Source organism: Siphateles boraxobius, unplaced genomic scaffold (assembly GCF_051911475.1).
Source record: "Siphateles boraxobius isolate OS27281-9 unplaced genomic scaffold, OSU_SipBor_1 66, whole genome shotgun sequence".
In the NCBI taxonomy this organism is placed as follows: Eukaryota; Metazoa; Chordata; class Actinopteri; order Cypriniformes; family Leuciscidae; genus Siphateles; species Siphateles boraxobius.
The window spans coordinates 6,348,103-6,361,821 of NW_027509193.1; the positions used below are offsets into that span (position 1 = coordinate 6,348,103).

Below are 13,719 nucleotides of genomic sequence, written 5' to 3' on the forward strand. Positions count from 1 at the left end.
TGATAATAACAACACTGTACTAGAAAGGGAACATTATTCAACACCCTGCTGAAAAATCCAACATTGCTGGTCACCAGCATAAGGGATGTTTTGCGTGCTGGGAACTGCATGGGATACTGGTTGTTAGTGGACCAGCTCAGATTTGCAAGAAAACAGCAAGATCATACTTGTACATAAACAGCATAAAACAGCCTGGACCAACATGGAATTCGTGCAGGTCTATGCTGGACTTTTCAGCAGGGCAGGCAGTGTTTCTTGGGGTCATTTGGACGGGTAGCCCATTTTCCCCCTCTCTCTTTAAAAAACAAGACCCACCTCCACCTGCTTCTGTGGATCAGCCCGAATCAGTAGGAATCAGAGGATGAACAATGAGCACTGGAACGTTAATGGAGGCACTCGTTCAGCTCCACGACAGTATTGACCTTTACACACTGAGCAGAGTGCATCAGACTCTGAGACAACAGGAAAGCAGGACAAGTGACATTTAGAGAAGAATATTAGGTCTAGTATGGGGTGGGATGGGGGCAGTGATTCACATTTGCCCCAGTTTGCCCTTCTTGGACTTCAAGGAACATCAAGTCTGCCTCTGTTATAAAACGTAGTGATCTGTCTACATAGGAATCATAACCATGCTCACAATGCAAAAGCTGCTTAACCAAGTAGTTAGCATACAATCTAAGATTGGGAGAAAAAGTGCAAAAGCTGTCACCGGGGCAGTACCCTTAAAAAGGAACACCTTTGTGCCTTACATACCCCTAAAGTGTACATATAAGCACCTTAAAGGTATATAATTATACTTTTTGAATGGTGTTTTGAATTAGTACCATTTTTGTATCATTGAACTATTGTGCCTCCTAATATACTGTACTTCCTTTTGGCAACATGCTATAGCATGTTTTCTTGCATAATATCAGTAACATATTAATTATAGGCTGATATTACAGATGGTTTCGATGAAATATTGGACATTTAGCTGTAGATGGATATTCAATTGTTCATGCTTATTTCTTCTATTTTTCCCCGTTGACATCATCTAAAACTCATTCAAGTTAATCTTTAAAAACACTAATAATTTAATAACACTTAAATGTAATCTTTAGAATATGATTTTTTCTTCTTTTTTTTACGATTTTATCACCATTTAAAATCAGTGGACAGGCGGGACGCTATCAGAACGTAAATTTAGTAGAATGAGTTATTATTTATTTATTACAACAGCATAGAATTTAAACATTGTCCATTTATCAGTTTCAGCCTTACCAGTAGAATAGTTATCGGCTAATGGTATCGGCCAGAATTTTAATATTGTCGTATATCTTTAAAAAAAACAGTGCAGGCAAAGCAAGAGTTTGATTCAGAATAAATTTTATTATATTCTAATCTGAAAAAAACTATCCATAAACTTAATTTGAACATATTTTTGTGTGTGCTAGCATGCTAGCGGCAATCTCTATCGGAATCAATTGTAAGATGCGTCTCCTTGAGTAGTGCTATTTGTATTATGCAGTGTCGGTAATGCATTCAGTTACCATTAGTGTAGTATCAATTAAACACGTTTTACCATATTTGCACAGAATATATGAAAAAGTATACAGATTGCAAGAGGGCCTTATCATCGCCTATTCAGAAATACACACACACAAAAACATTCTTTACATTAAACAGTCAATGCTGAATCAGTGGGAAAGTGCTGTGGTCTGTTCACTGCCCTCAAGTAGAATTGATGCTGACATCTGCCTTCTGTCAACAACTGAGTGAGTGAGATGACAAAACCCAGCGAGAGAGAGAGAGAGAGAGAGAGAGAGAGAGAGAGAGAGAGAAAACCATATTGCCGAATTGCTATTAGGTGTTGAGGCGGCTGAGAGAACGAAGACATTGAACCACGTGGTGATACAGGGAAGGAAAGTTTCTTTGTGAAGGTTGAATGAGGTTGAAGGAGGTTGGAGCGGCTTCATTCATGGCATATAAAACACCGAACCACTAGTTCGGCACAGAGGCAACCAATGGTTTTCCTAACCACAGTAATCAGCATGGCTTGATGGCTGATGGGGTGCGAGCAATCATTAATGTCCCGTCTCAGAAGCTTTATTTCTGGAGCTGCTTACATCTACTAGTTGGAAATGAGACAAACATTCACTGAATGATATATAAAAGGCAAAGACACAATTAGTTCCAAATCTGTTCCAAAATCTAGTGAGCTTCTTTGCTGTCTAGCGTCTACATCGGCTGCTGTCTTGGAACCTGTGACATCATAAATGGAATTGGAACCTGTGACATCATACAAACAGCATGCAGAATGTGAACTATATTATCAGCCATCTGCTAAATGTGACTATAAAACATGAAGAAATTACTTTCTTTCAAGAAAAGTCCCTTTCAAGGAAAGTCAGTTCACTTGGCGGCCATATTTGAATCGCCTTCAGCTCAGCTACATATTTCGGAAATGCAAGACCAGCTTCTTTCTACTAAAACATTGAAATCTCAAAAGCTGCCTGTTTGAAATAACATATTATTTCAAACCAGCAGCAAAGTCTTGAACATGACATGAACCATGACATGAACATTAAATGTTTTTTACATTTAATTAGCATTTAAAAAGCTTATATTTGAGCCTGGACTAGCCAATGTGCATGTGCAGTCCGCAAGCATGTATTTTAGACACTGATTGTTTTAATGCTTCTAACAGCAGCTGCAGTGATTCAATGACTTTACCAGTTGGCTCTTTTACTTATAAGGTGGTACTTACTCCAACATATTGCATGTTGGACTTTCTCTCATTCAAAGTAATATGAGTGTACTGTTTTGGCATATACACAGTGTTCGGGAATACACTAATGAGCATGAACTGCATAGAACAAAAATATTATTTTAATTAATTTAATTAATAATATTTAACATTTTCGTCAACTTTTGCCTTCTCCATGAATGATACATGCAATGCTGCCTTAGAATTTGGTAATAGGCAGGCAGAATTATTATTTTGCTTACCGTTCGAAACTGACTTTGCGTCGGAAGCAAATCTATGATTCATTTGTTCCAACTCACTTGAGGCCTCATTTATAAAACACGGCACAGGTTTGATCTTAGAGGTGTGTGCGTATGTTAAAATCCATGCCAAAGTATTTGTGGCAGAGAGTCAGAGAACTGCAGGTGTTTGGAAATCTAAGCAATTCTTGCCATTCGCCGTTTTCAGGTAAAGCATTTGGACGTTGACTGCTGCTCTTTTATAAGCTAATGACATCAATTATGCGTAGTTTACAAGTCGGAAACCAATCAGCTGCACACAATTTCAAGATCCTTTGCGATTTATAAATTTCACATCTGGAAGAGAAGTATAAACACGTTTTTTATGCGTAACTTCTTGTGTGCACATTTGGAAAAGGAAAGTAAGATTAAATGTAGGACTGTTTCTTACTCAACATTTTATACATGAGGCCCTAGGTTTAGGAACAGACAATTTGACCAGATCCCCAGGTATGTTGGGTTGTATTCATCCTTGGATAATTTATAATTAATTACTCAAAGTCATTTATTTTTAGTGCAGGGTATCTCTGCAGTGCTGTTTAGTGTGTGTGTGTGTGTGTGTGTGTGTGTGTGTGTGTGTGTGTGTGTGTGTGTGTGTGTGCGTGTGTGTGTGTGTGTGTGTGTGTGTGTGTGTGTGTGTGTGTGTGTGTGTGTGTGTGTGTGTGTGTGTGTGTGTGTGTGTGTGTGTGTGTGTGTGTGTGTGTGTGTGTGTGTGTGTGTGTGTGTCAAGACATATATTCAGGAAGGAGTCAGGCAATGTTTTTTTTTTTTGCAACCATTCCTTCCCAGGAACAATGTGTGACACAGATAAGAAACATCTAAAGACACCGCAGCCCCCGCCTCCCGAAACTCACATTTATACAACTAACACAAAACCACACACACACACACACACACACGCTGAGAAATATGCTTATGACAAATGCCATCACAAATGACGAAATACACACTAATAATTTTCTTCTGGAAGCCGTACAGGGAAATCCTTGCCACAGATATGGCTATCTAACATTCAATAAGAACATAATGTCTCTTCCTCCCGCATGGCCTCAAGATCTCGCTCATGCAGCTGCCTGTTCACGCTTTCCTGTGTATTTCCTAATTTTGACTAATGAGTGTTCTTTTCTCTTGCACAACAACATGCACATATGCTCAGTGCACTATGAAGCACATTTAAAGACTCTAAAATTTTAATATTATTTAGTATCTATTAATATTTTGAATTAGCTGTCATTTTTATATCTTCAGTTTTCATTTAAAGTTAAGTTTAAGTAATTGTATTATGTGCATTAGTCATTTGTATTCTTTTTTAATATTTCTAATAAGCTTACATTTATTTTATTTTCCGTTTTAGATTTAGTCATTCTACTCAAACTTTTTTTCATTTAATATTGATATTTTATTTTATTTTAGCTTAATTTCAATTACCAAAATTATTTTTAATAGTTTTAATTTTAGTTAACAATAACAACACTGTTGCCATGTTGGTGTGCATTTTACTCTACGAAGATTGGTGCATACAAAACATACAAACTTAGCACAAAAACAACCGTAATACCTACGTGCTGCTTATTAACTCTCAGATTTTTTTGGCTCCCACTTCCCACTTGTGCTCCTTTGCAGTATCATTGGCTGTTGCTCATCGTACGTACATGATAACTGGTTAAACTTCTAAGAAATGTATCTATAGTTTAGTCTTTACCTCCAATGGGTTTTAAAGTCAGCATTAAACAGAAGTTGTGATAGTCTTTTCTTCCCTATTGTGGTGTATATCTGAGTGAAACCGCTTCTCGAACAAGAAAAAATGTAGGGCGGGACTTGATTTTGTCCGTGGGGAATTGATTGGATGGTTGTGGTTTGCTATTGGTCATTCTCATGTGAGTGACAGGGTTGATCCCGCCCTCACACCAGTAAACATCATCAGAGAAGAGATGTCACTGAAAGAGGGAGGGGAAGTTAATCTGCTAATGATCATGAGGGCACATAATTAAAAAAAAAAAATATGTGCATGGATAAATCATTTATAAGAAATACTGGGGAAAAAACAAAAACAAGAATTGTCCTTTTTGATTTCATGGTGACTTTAAAAAGTGTGCATACTAAAAGAAAATAATTGACTTGTGGAGAAACTTGAAAGGTTGACGAGTGTTTTGTAGTGTGTACTGAAAGACTGATTATGTTTCTTCCAAAGTACTTCAACAAGTTTTCCTTTACTTCCCTCGACTGTTATTAAATTTTACACCTACAGTGTACCTGATCGTTCTGTAGGTGTTTCATTTGGTCTTGTTCTGACTCTTCCCACATTCTCTCAAAGACATCAACACACTGCAGTCTTTTTCCAGACCGCCTCACATGGCAAGCAGCACTCAACCAGACGAGGTCAGGAAGAGGTGCTGCATTCAATTCTGCATGAACTCATCTGTCAGAGGCAGTCGAGTGAATTCCACTATAAGTGTGTGTTTGGTAAACAAGACACAGCAATATGTAAAAAAAAAAAAAGCCTTATACAGACAGACAAGGTTAAATTAATTATATGAAATATATCATGCCTGTCTAGTCTTAAGAAACTTAACTCTGCCTGATTAATATCTGATATTTAAATTCTATAGTACACTGTTCTACAGTAAAAAGGGTTCCCACAGATTACAACTAAAACTAAAATCAACCATTTGAATTGCTTTTGGTGGATTTCAGCATCACAACATTTGTATTTTGATGTATATTTATTTAGATATGCTAAATATTACATTTAAATGTGATTTTAAAGATTAATTTAATTGAGTATTAGATGACAAATGTGATATAAAGTAAATTAGCATGCTCAATTAAATATCCAATAAAACTGTAACATCAAAGTTATGAATGGAAAACAAAATAAGTATTTTTATTTTATTTTAAATTATTTTATTTGATCATTAATAGTAAAATTAAAACTTGAAGAGTAACTAAACACTAAAACAACTTTTTGTATTTAATGATCTGTAAGAATGGAGCTTCATAAATGCTGTTCTTTGATTCGAGTACATTTTTTGACATTTGGGTATAAAGTGTTTTACTTTTCAAATATATGGTGTAAAAACGTCTGAGTGCTGCCCTCTTCAGGTTAAACGGAAAGCTCCTGAAGTAGGGGTACTCTCTGACGTAGGGTACTCTGTGACGTCACTCAGTCACGCTCTTGGTGCGAGCTCACCACGCCCTTGGCAGCCCCTGGTATAAAAGCATCTGGTTCCGTCAAAACTACTAACCGTAGCGAGTCAGGAGTTGGAATTACGAGTATTGAAAACGGATAGATATATATTAGCATATAGTTAGCATAGCATTTATATAGTTATTTAGATTATTTTGTGTCGTTAATCTCCTAAAACCATCCTAGGTGTATATGACTTTCTTCTTTCAGCCAAAAAAACTTTATATTAAGTGGCTTTAAGTACTATGTACTTACATTGAAACTAATAATTAGATACAATGCACTTATTGTGTACATACATGTTTTTACATTGTACTTATATCTTAAAAATACCTGCATGTAATTAGCTAGTTAATGTATGTAATTACATTTGTAATTACACTGTTGACCCTTCCCTTACATCTTAACCCACCCTTAAACCGACCCATACCACCACACCAGACCCTAACCTTACCCGTATCACACCTCAACAGCAGCACAAGTGTTTTACAATACAACATCAACACAATAAGTACATTGTACTTATTTTTCAATGTAAGCACATAATACTTAAAGCCACTTAATATAAAGTGGGACCTTATAAAGTTTGGAAGAGCCAGGATATTTTTTATATAACTCTGATTGTGTTTGGCTGAAAGAAGAAAGTCATATATGGCTTGAGGGTGAGTAAATAGTGGGATAATTTAGTTTTATTTTTGGGTGAACTAACCCTTTAAGATTTGTAAAAGTGTGGAAGGAAATAGCTTATTTACTTCAGTTACTGGTTGTAAATCTATTGATTTTATTTATGGTTGTGAAGAGGCCTGAAATCTAGCTTTGGGATTCCTTTGACTCTTTAGCAATTCACCACATTTGTCAATATAAATCTTGCATTTAGACATGACCCTGTCCGTGGTGCTGATTCTGTGCACAGGTGCACAATCCAAACACCTTCTGTCGCCATGTTAGTGAAGACCTGCGCTTGTATTTCTTTAACAAAACAACAGGAGATGTAAACTCACACCATTAATAGGTCGATTAACACAGTATCGATCCGTAGACAAAAGTGGCGTGTTATAGCAGAGAACACTCAAACCTAAATTTCATCAGAACATATAGAAGAAATCGGCAGCATTTATTTCCAGCATCCATCTTAAAAAAAAAAAAATTCTCATTGAATGAGCCACGGTTTAAGTCATTGACTGCACATTAATGCCCATAAGTCAGTATTTGATTACACTAGATTTACCACAAACTGCCTACATTTATTTTGATTCTTAAGTTACTACTATTTATCACATACTACATATTTCTGTCTCACGACCTTCATCTTGTACTTCACATAAGTTACATTTTCCCTACACAACCGCTTATAGCCAGGTCTTTATTTGTTTGTCATCTAAAACAGAAAAATCTGAGAAATTTGAATCCGAGAGAGTCTGGGATAAAACTAAATCCTCATAAACTTACAGACAACTGGAGTAAACAGCCACAACCACAGGCAGGCTTTGAAGTATTGAGCAACGGTCCTCTAACAGCGACTGAGGATTCTGTTGTTGTGAACGTGGAGCAGTAAAGCCCGGTTCACAGACAGTTCCAGGCCAACCACATCCACCCTGCATGTGGCTTTATAGGACGCTTGAATAGAGCCTGGCTTTGAGAACCCAGCATGGTAAATAACCATCAGAATGCATCATGGCTACAAATCTTGCCCTAACAGACCAACTTCGAATGCTTTGATGTGGTTCCTTCCATAAACCCTAAACATAGGTATGGAACTGTGAGAGGAATGTAAAGACTCTGGTTCAGATTCCACATAACAATTCTGGTTCCATGTTAAAGTTATTTTGTTGTTTTTTGTTAGATAAACACAATTTATTTCAACAAACGCAGTTGTGACTATCTTTAACTAATTCTAATATGAATAACCTGTAATTAAACTGATTTTGCACTACCATTCAAAAGTTTGGGCTCAGTAAGACTTTTTTTATTGTTTTTTTAAAGTCGCTTAAGTTCACCAAGGCTACATTTATTTGATCAAAAATACAGTAAAAACTGCAATATTGAGAAATATTTAAAAGAACTGTTTTCTATTTGATTATATTTTAAAATGTAATTTATGTATGTAATGAAATGTATGTAATGTAACTATAATGTTAGTTGAATTTTCAGCATCATTACTCCAGTCTTCAGTGTCACATGATCCTTCAGAAATCAGTCTAATATGATTATTTGATGGTCAAGAAACATTTTATATTATTATCAATGTTGAAAAACTTCATATTTTCGTGGAAACCATGATATATTTGAAATATTTGTAATGTTATATGCATCTTTACTGTCAAATTAATGCATCCTTTCTGAATAAAAATCTAAATTTCTTTTAAAAAAAACATACTGACTCCAAACTTTTGGACGGTTGCGTGTGTCTAAGTCTCACAAGCTTTAATACGGTAATGGTGAAAGGTAATGATGTAAGGTTCGGAGAACAATCGCTCCAACCAGTTCATTCTTTTGTAAATTGGACTGCACCAAGGAGCGCAGTAGAAATATATGCTGTACTGCAAAGAACAATAATTTTAATTTTCATTGTGTACTGATTTATATATATATCGGGTTGTCCAGAGTGCAACCGCACCGTATGGCATAACACTTTCCAACACAGCTATGGCTCTGACATGGTATGATATTTTTTAAAGGATTGAACCAGTTCTTATCCGTCTCCCAACCCCATACATTAGACTAACACAGTCCTAACCTTAAAAACAAGCACTTGACAATCAAACTTCTGTAATGTGATGAAGCAAACTGCCCTGTACCATTATAATCCGGATGACTTTCTCATGTCCTTGCATATGTCCAAGATCCTGAGAGTAGGAGACTGATTGGTCTCCTGTCACATCGCAAGCCACACCATCCACTGCCACTGAAACATTGATTCTCAATCCCATTACTTGGCCAGTCAGAGTAACAGATTGCTGCTGACTCCAGCCTGTTAAAGCATGTACATCACCCAGCCAGCCTACAGTCACCCTAAATATGTCCTCATAAAGCAAAAAGGGAATCTTTACAGCCTTAAGGCTGGAATATACTACACGACTTTCAAAATCTGAGCAGATTTTAAAATGCTAGGCATCATACACTTGACAATTTTGTAAAAGATAACACAGAAAAATAGGGCATCAAACACAGCTGTGGATACCATTCCATAAAGTCATTCTGATCTCTACAAACTCACGCAGAAACATATGCATCGTTGCTTAACAAATTAAAACAATAAGGCCTGGTTTCATAGATAGGGCTTAGATTAAGCCTTCGTTCAAATAGGGCATTTAAATAGCTTTTTATAAACGTGCCTTAGAAAGAAACATTACTGGTGCATCTTGAGACAAAACAATGGCACTGACATATTTTAAGATTTGTCAGTGCAAGATGCTTTCAGTTAAAACATCTCAAACTTGCATTTTAGTCTGTAACTAGTTTAAGCCTTGTCTGTGGAACCGGGGGAATGTGTTTTAAAATGGGCTCAAAACATTGAACATGTTTTAAATCCTCCAACAGGATGGAATCATAGTCTGAAATCAGCGATGGTCCGTGCCAAGCATGAATAGGATCTTCTGTGAAATCTGTCAACTCAAATCTGCAGACTGGCTCTGACTTTCAGCAACTGATGTCATCTCGTCCAGACTGTAAATCGGGGGCAAAATCTGGCCAAAATTGGTGAAGTGTATTCCAGGCTTTGGCCAATGGCCTTCCTGCACTGCTATCATCTCAAACCTGTTGTAAATCAATTGACGAGCTCACACTTATATATAATTAAATAGAGTAAAGGATATGCGTATTTGGCGTGCTGTCCGAGGGCAGGGCTCCGAGCTCGGAATTTGGCCCAAAAGTAAATCTGCTGTATATATACCTCCTGATGCTAATTGAGTTGACTGGATGAGTTCCTCCCATGATAATTGGTTTATTATCTGAACGTGCTTCAACCGAACTTTGTTAATAAAACATCATATATGGAAACTCATATCCTCAGTTATTTCTGATTTACTTTCATTAAACACTCAAGAGAGATTCAGGAAATTCTGCTATGGTTAGTGGAAGTTCCCTCGGAAAGCAGGAATGCAAAAGTGCAATTGAATCAAGCACAGGACTGTGTGCCGGTCAAGGCATCTTAAGACTTTTAATTCCTCGGCAGTGATTGGGAGTGTCCGCCCGTGCCCCTCATATCGCCCAATCTAATTACAATGTTGCATAATAGTTTGTTACAGCATCCCAATCAGAGAGCCATTCAAACGCTGATCTGCATGCAAAGTGCATATCGCAGACAGTAAAAACCAAGAGCGATATAGAAGCAAGCTGACTCCCCTCTGCACCCCAGATTCATTAGTATGCTGCACGTCACTTGGGCCAGGGACACTTTTGGCTTCGTTTATGGCACTACCTACCTCTCTCCTCACCTATGTCACCCTAATTCACACCGCTCTGCTTTTTCTATGGTCTCAGGCTCAGCACACCCACTGTATACGTAGCATGTAATGAACGGTGTGATCCAACTGCAGACATTCAGCGAAGTCGCCCCATTGCGTTCTGCTCGGCTGGGTCTCTCTCACCGGGCATGCATGCAGAGCGAGCTTTAAGCTGCTTGATTCCTCATTACATTGAAGCAGACATCACAAAAAGTATGTGTGGGGGAGGGGGGTTTGGAGGGGTGCACGTGAATCTCAGTGTCACAGATCGGCCTTCAGCCACAAACCCTCACAGTGTCTGAGACACCACAGGCTGCTGACTTCTCGAGGAAGTAAACAGCAGTGCTCAGATATGTCAAACACAGACGTTATGCAACGGAACTGCCTTGGGAACACAGGACACACAAGAAGAGGAACACAACAGTTCTGGCAGACGAATGCTAAGTCAGCTCTGTCCGACTGCAAATGTGCAAAACACACTGTAGTGCAGAATGCATGCATGTGCACGCGCAGGTTGTCTTTTTATAAATGCATTATGTTGTAATAGATTTATTCTGCATCAAAATGATATTATTAATTAGAAACCAGCTCAAAAGTATTACTTGAAGGAAGAACAAAAATATGAAGCAATTTCATATTATCACAATAAATATATCATGAGTATATAAATATATGTTTAGGCCTTTATTATGTGTTTATTATGTGTTACCATGGTAAGCATGGTAAAACATGTATGTGGCAAATTCCTCAATACAAATAAAAAAAAGTCTATATTGGTTCACATCATTGGTAGCATCTATATCAGCGCATTTTTGATGCATAATAAACGTTTGTGTGTCAGAATGTGTCATGTTTTCACTCACCTGAGTCGAAATGCGAACTGAAGGCAAAACTGGGATTAAATAAAACCGAGGACATGACCACGACAAATTCACACGCTTTCATCCTCCTCGTAAGGCTTCAGATTTACTGCAGGACACAGCGAATGTACAGTAAATAAAGACAAAATCGCTTCATTAAAGAAAATTAGGCATGACGGTGCTCCGATGCATCATGAAACACAGCGTCATCTCTCTCTCTCTGCCTCAGTTCAGATGCGTCGGATTAAGACACATGCGGGGAAACATTTTCGCTCGTCTGTCGTTCTGCGTTTAGCGTGTTTCAGTGTAAACAGCGCGGTGTGTCCTCGTCCATCGGGCTGTTTGCTGAAGGCTCCCCGGGGCAGACCACCTATTAGCGTCGGTTATTCTCCATGTGCAGGCTACCAAAAGATTTTGGTGTCTGGCAGCTGTCCAGTATCATTCCTGCAAATGTTTTGCTGTGCCTGCAGCTGTGCCCTTTTGGACACGCAGTGTGTAATATTATATGTACTTGGAGCTCTGTTCAGTTTATGTCGGTGTGTGTGTGTGTGTATGATGGAGTGTGTAGAGAATGCTGCAGCGGCAGTGACAGACAGAGAGCGCGAGCGAGCGCCGACATCAAAACTGTGACGGATTTAGTCAAGAAAAAATAAACAGTCGGTGTTCGAAATCTGATCTATCGGAAGTTAAAATATATAATATTGTTTCACATCATCGGTAAAATCTATATCAGCGCATGTTTATTGAATAATACACGTTTGCGAGTCAAAATGTGTCATAATAAGTTTAAAAGCTTTTCTGACGAAATGACTACACAACAACATAAGTCTTCCCTGCTGAAACAGCTTGAACCAGACTAAACTGGTTTGTTGGTCTTATAGCTGGTTTAAGATGGTCTCCATGCCGCCCTGACCAACAGAGATAGACCTAAAACCAGCTAACATAATACCAGACTGGGATATCAGCAAACCATTTAAAGATCGTTTTGGAAATAACTTTAAGGATGTATTACCACCATAATGTTTAATAAAGATGGGTTGAAAAATATACAGGTAGCAAGTCTTGTTGTCTCTGTCTCTGTCATGTTGGTGGAACAAAATTTTTATTGTTTATCATTTTATTATATTGTGGTATAAAGTGCCAGGGCTGCTGAAAATGGGGGATAAGTGGACCTTTTGTCCCAAGACCTATGGGGCTAAGGGGCCCGGGATAGCCGATGAGGTGGCCCTGGAAAGCCATTGCAGTTTCTACCAAGGGATAAAAACATGATTCCTGGTGGGAAAACTTGATTTGTAAAAATGCAATTTCTACCAAGGGAGAAAAAAACTAACTTTTTCTACCTGAAAGGGAGGGCGGGGGGGGGGGGGGGGGGGTGCTTACTGTCGGGGAAGTGCTTACTAAGCACATGAAGTGCTTACTGCAACCCTGGTAATAGTATAGTATATGTCATTACATTTCAGTCAGATGTTCTTTGTCGTAGTTGCATTCCAGACAGTCTGATGTCCGACCTCAAACAGTTCTAGACAGGCTTGGAACTCCGAATTCTCACTTAAAAATAAGGCCTACACTTGAAGCAGAAATACTTCAGAATCTAATAATACTCTAATGAGTGGTAGTTGACATATTGCAAAGTTACTTATAGTTAGTACTAGTAGAATGTCTAAAGTGGGCTATATTTTATGGGTTACCTAAAATTACTACTGAAGGTCATGTTATTCACCTCCTAATTAGAAATGTCAAATGTTGTGTCTTGTAAAAATTGGGGTTGATCAATCTGCACAAGCTACAAACTGATGGTCCAACCTTGAGCATGATTACAGTAGCTATTTTCAATTAGAAGGTGGAAGAATTCCAAGTATTCTGGAATGCAGCATTATGTATCTTGAGAAAGCAAACCATTAGCATTCGCTGAGTTACACATGCTGACACATTTGCTTTATTCAAGTTACTGATCACTCTGGAAAATGACATCCTGACAAATTACAACTGCTGACCAGCCAAAACATGGCCCCAGGATATTTTTCATACCATATTCACGTTTGTGAAAGGAAATAACAATACACTGTGAGATCTGTATTATTAATGATGTGAACTAATTGTTAGTCATTGAAAGGTTGAAGGGTGAAGTACATACAGGAGGTCACATAGTGCCCCCATCAGGAAACAGAAAGTAAAGCAAGATAAAAACTGGAGGCATACCTAG

General features: G+C 38.0%; 1 protein-coding gene across 1 annotated transcript in view; it reads right to left on the bottom strand.

The window, feature by feature from the left end:
* Nucleotides 1–12,117, bottom strand: part of aatka (apoptosis-associated tyrosine kinase a) — a 50,782-nt gene extending 38,665 nt beyond the window's left edge. The window contains exon 1 of the mRNA XM_077211808.1: nucleotides 11,520–12,117. Within this exon, the coding sequence (XP_077067923.1) occupies nucleotides 11,520–11,601 (82 nt within the window). The 5' untranslated portion in view covers nucleotides 11,602–12,117. The remainder of the gene's footprint in view (nucleotides 1–11,519) is intronic.
* Nucleotides 12,118–13,719: the final 1,602 nt, after the last annotated feature.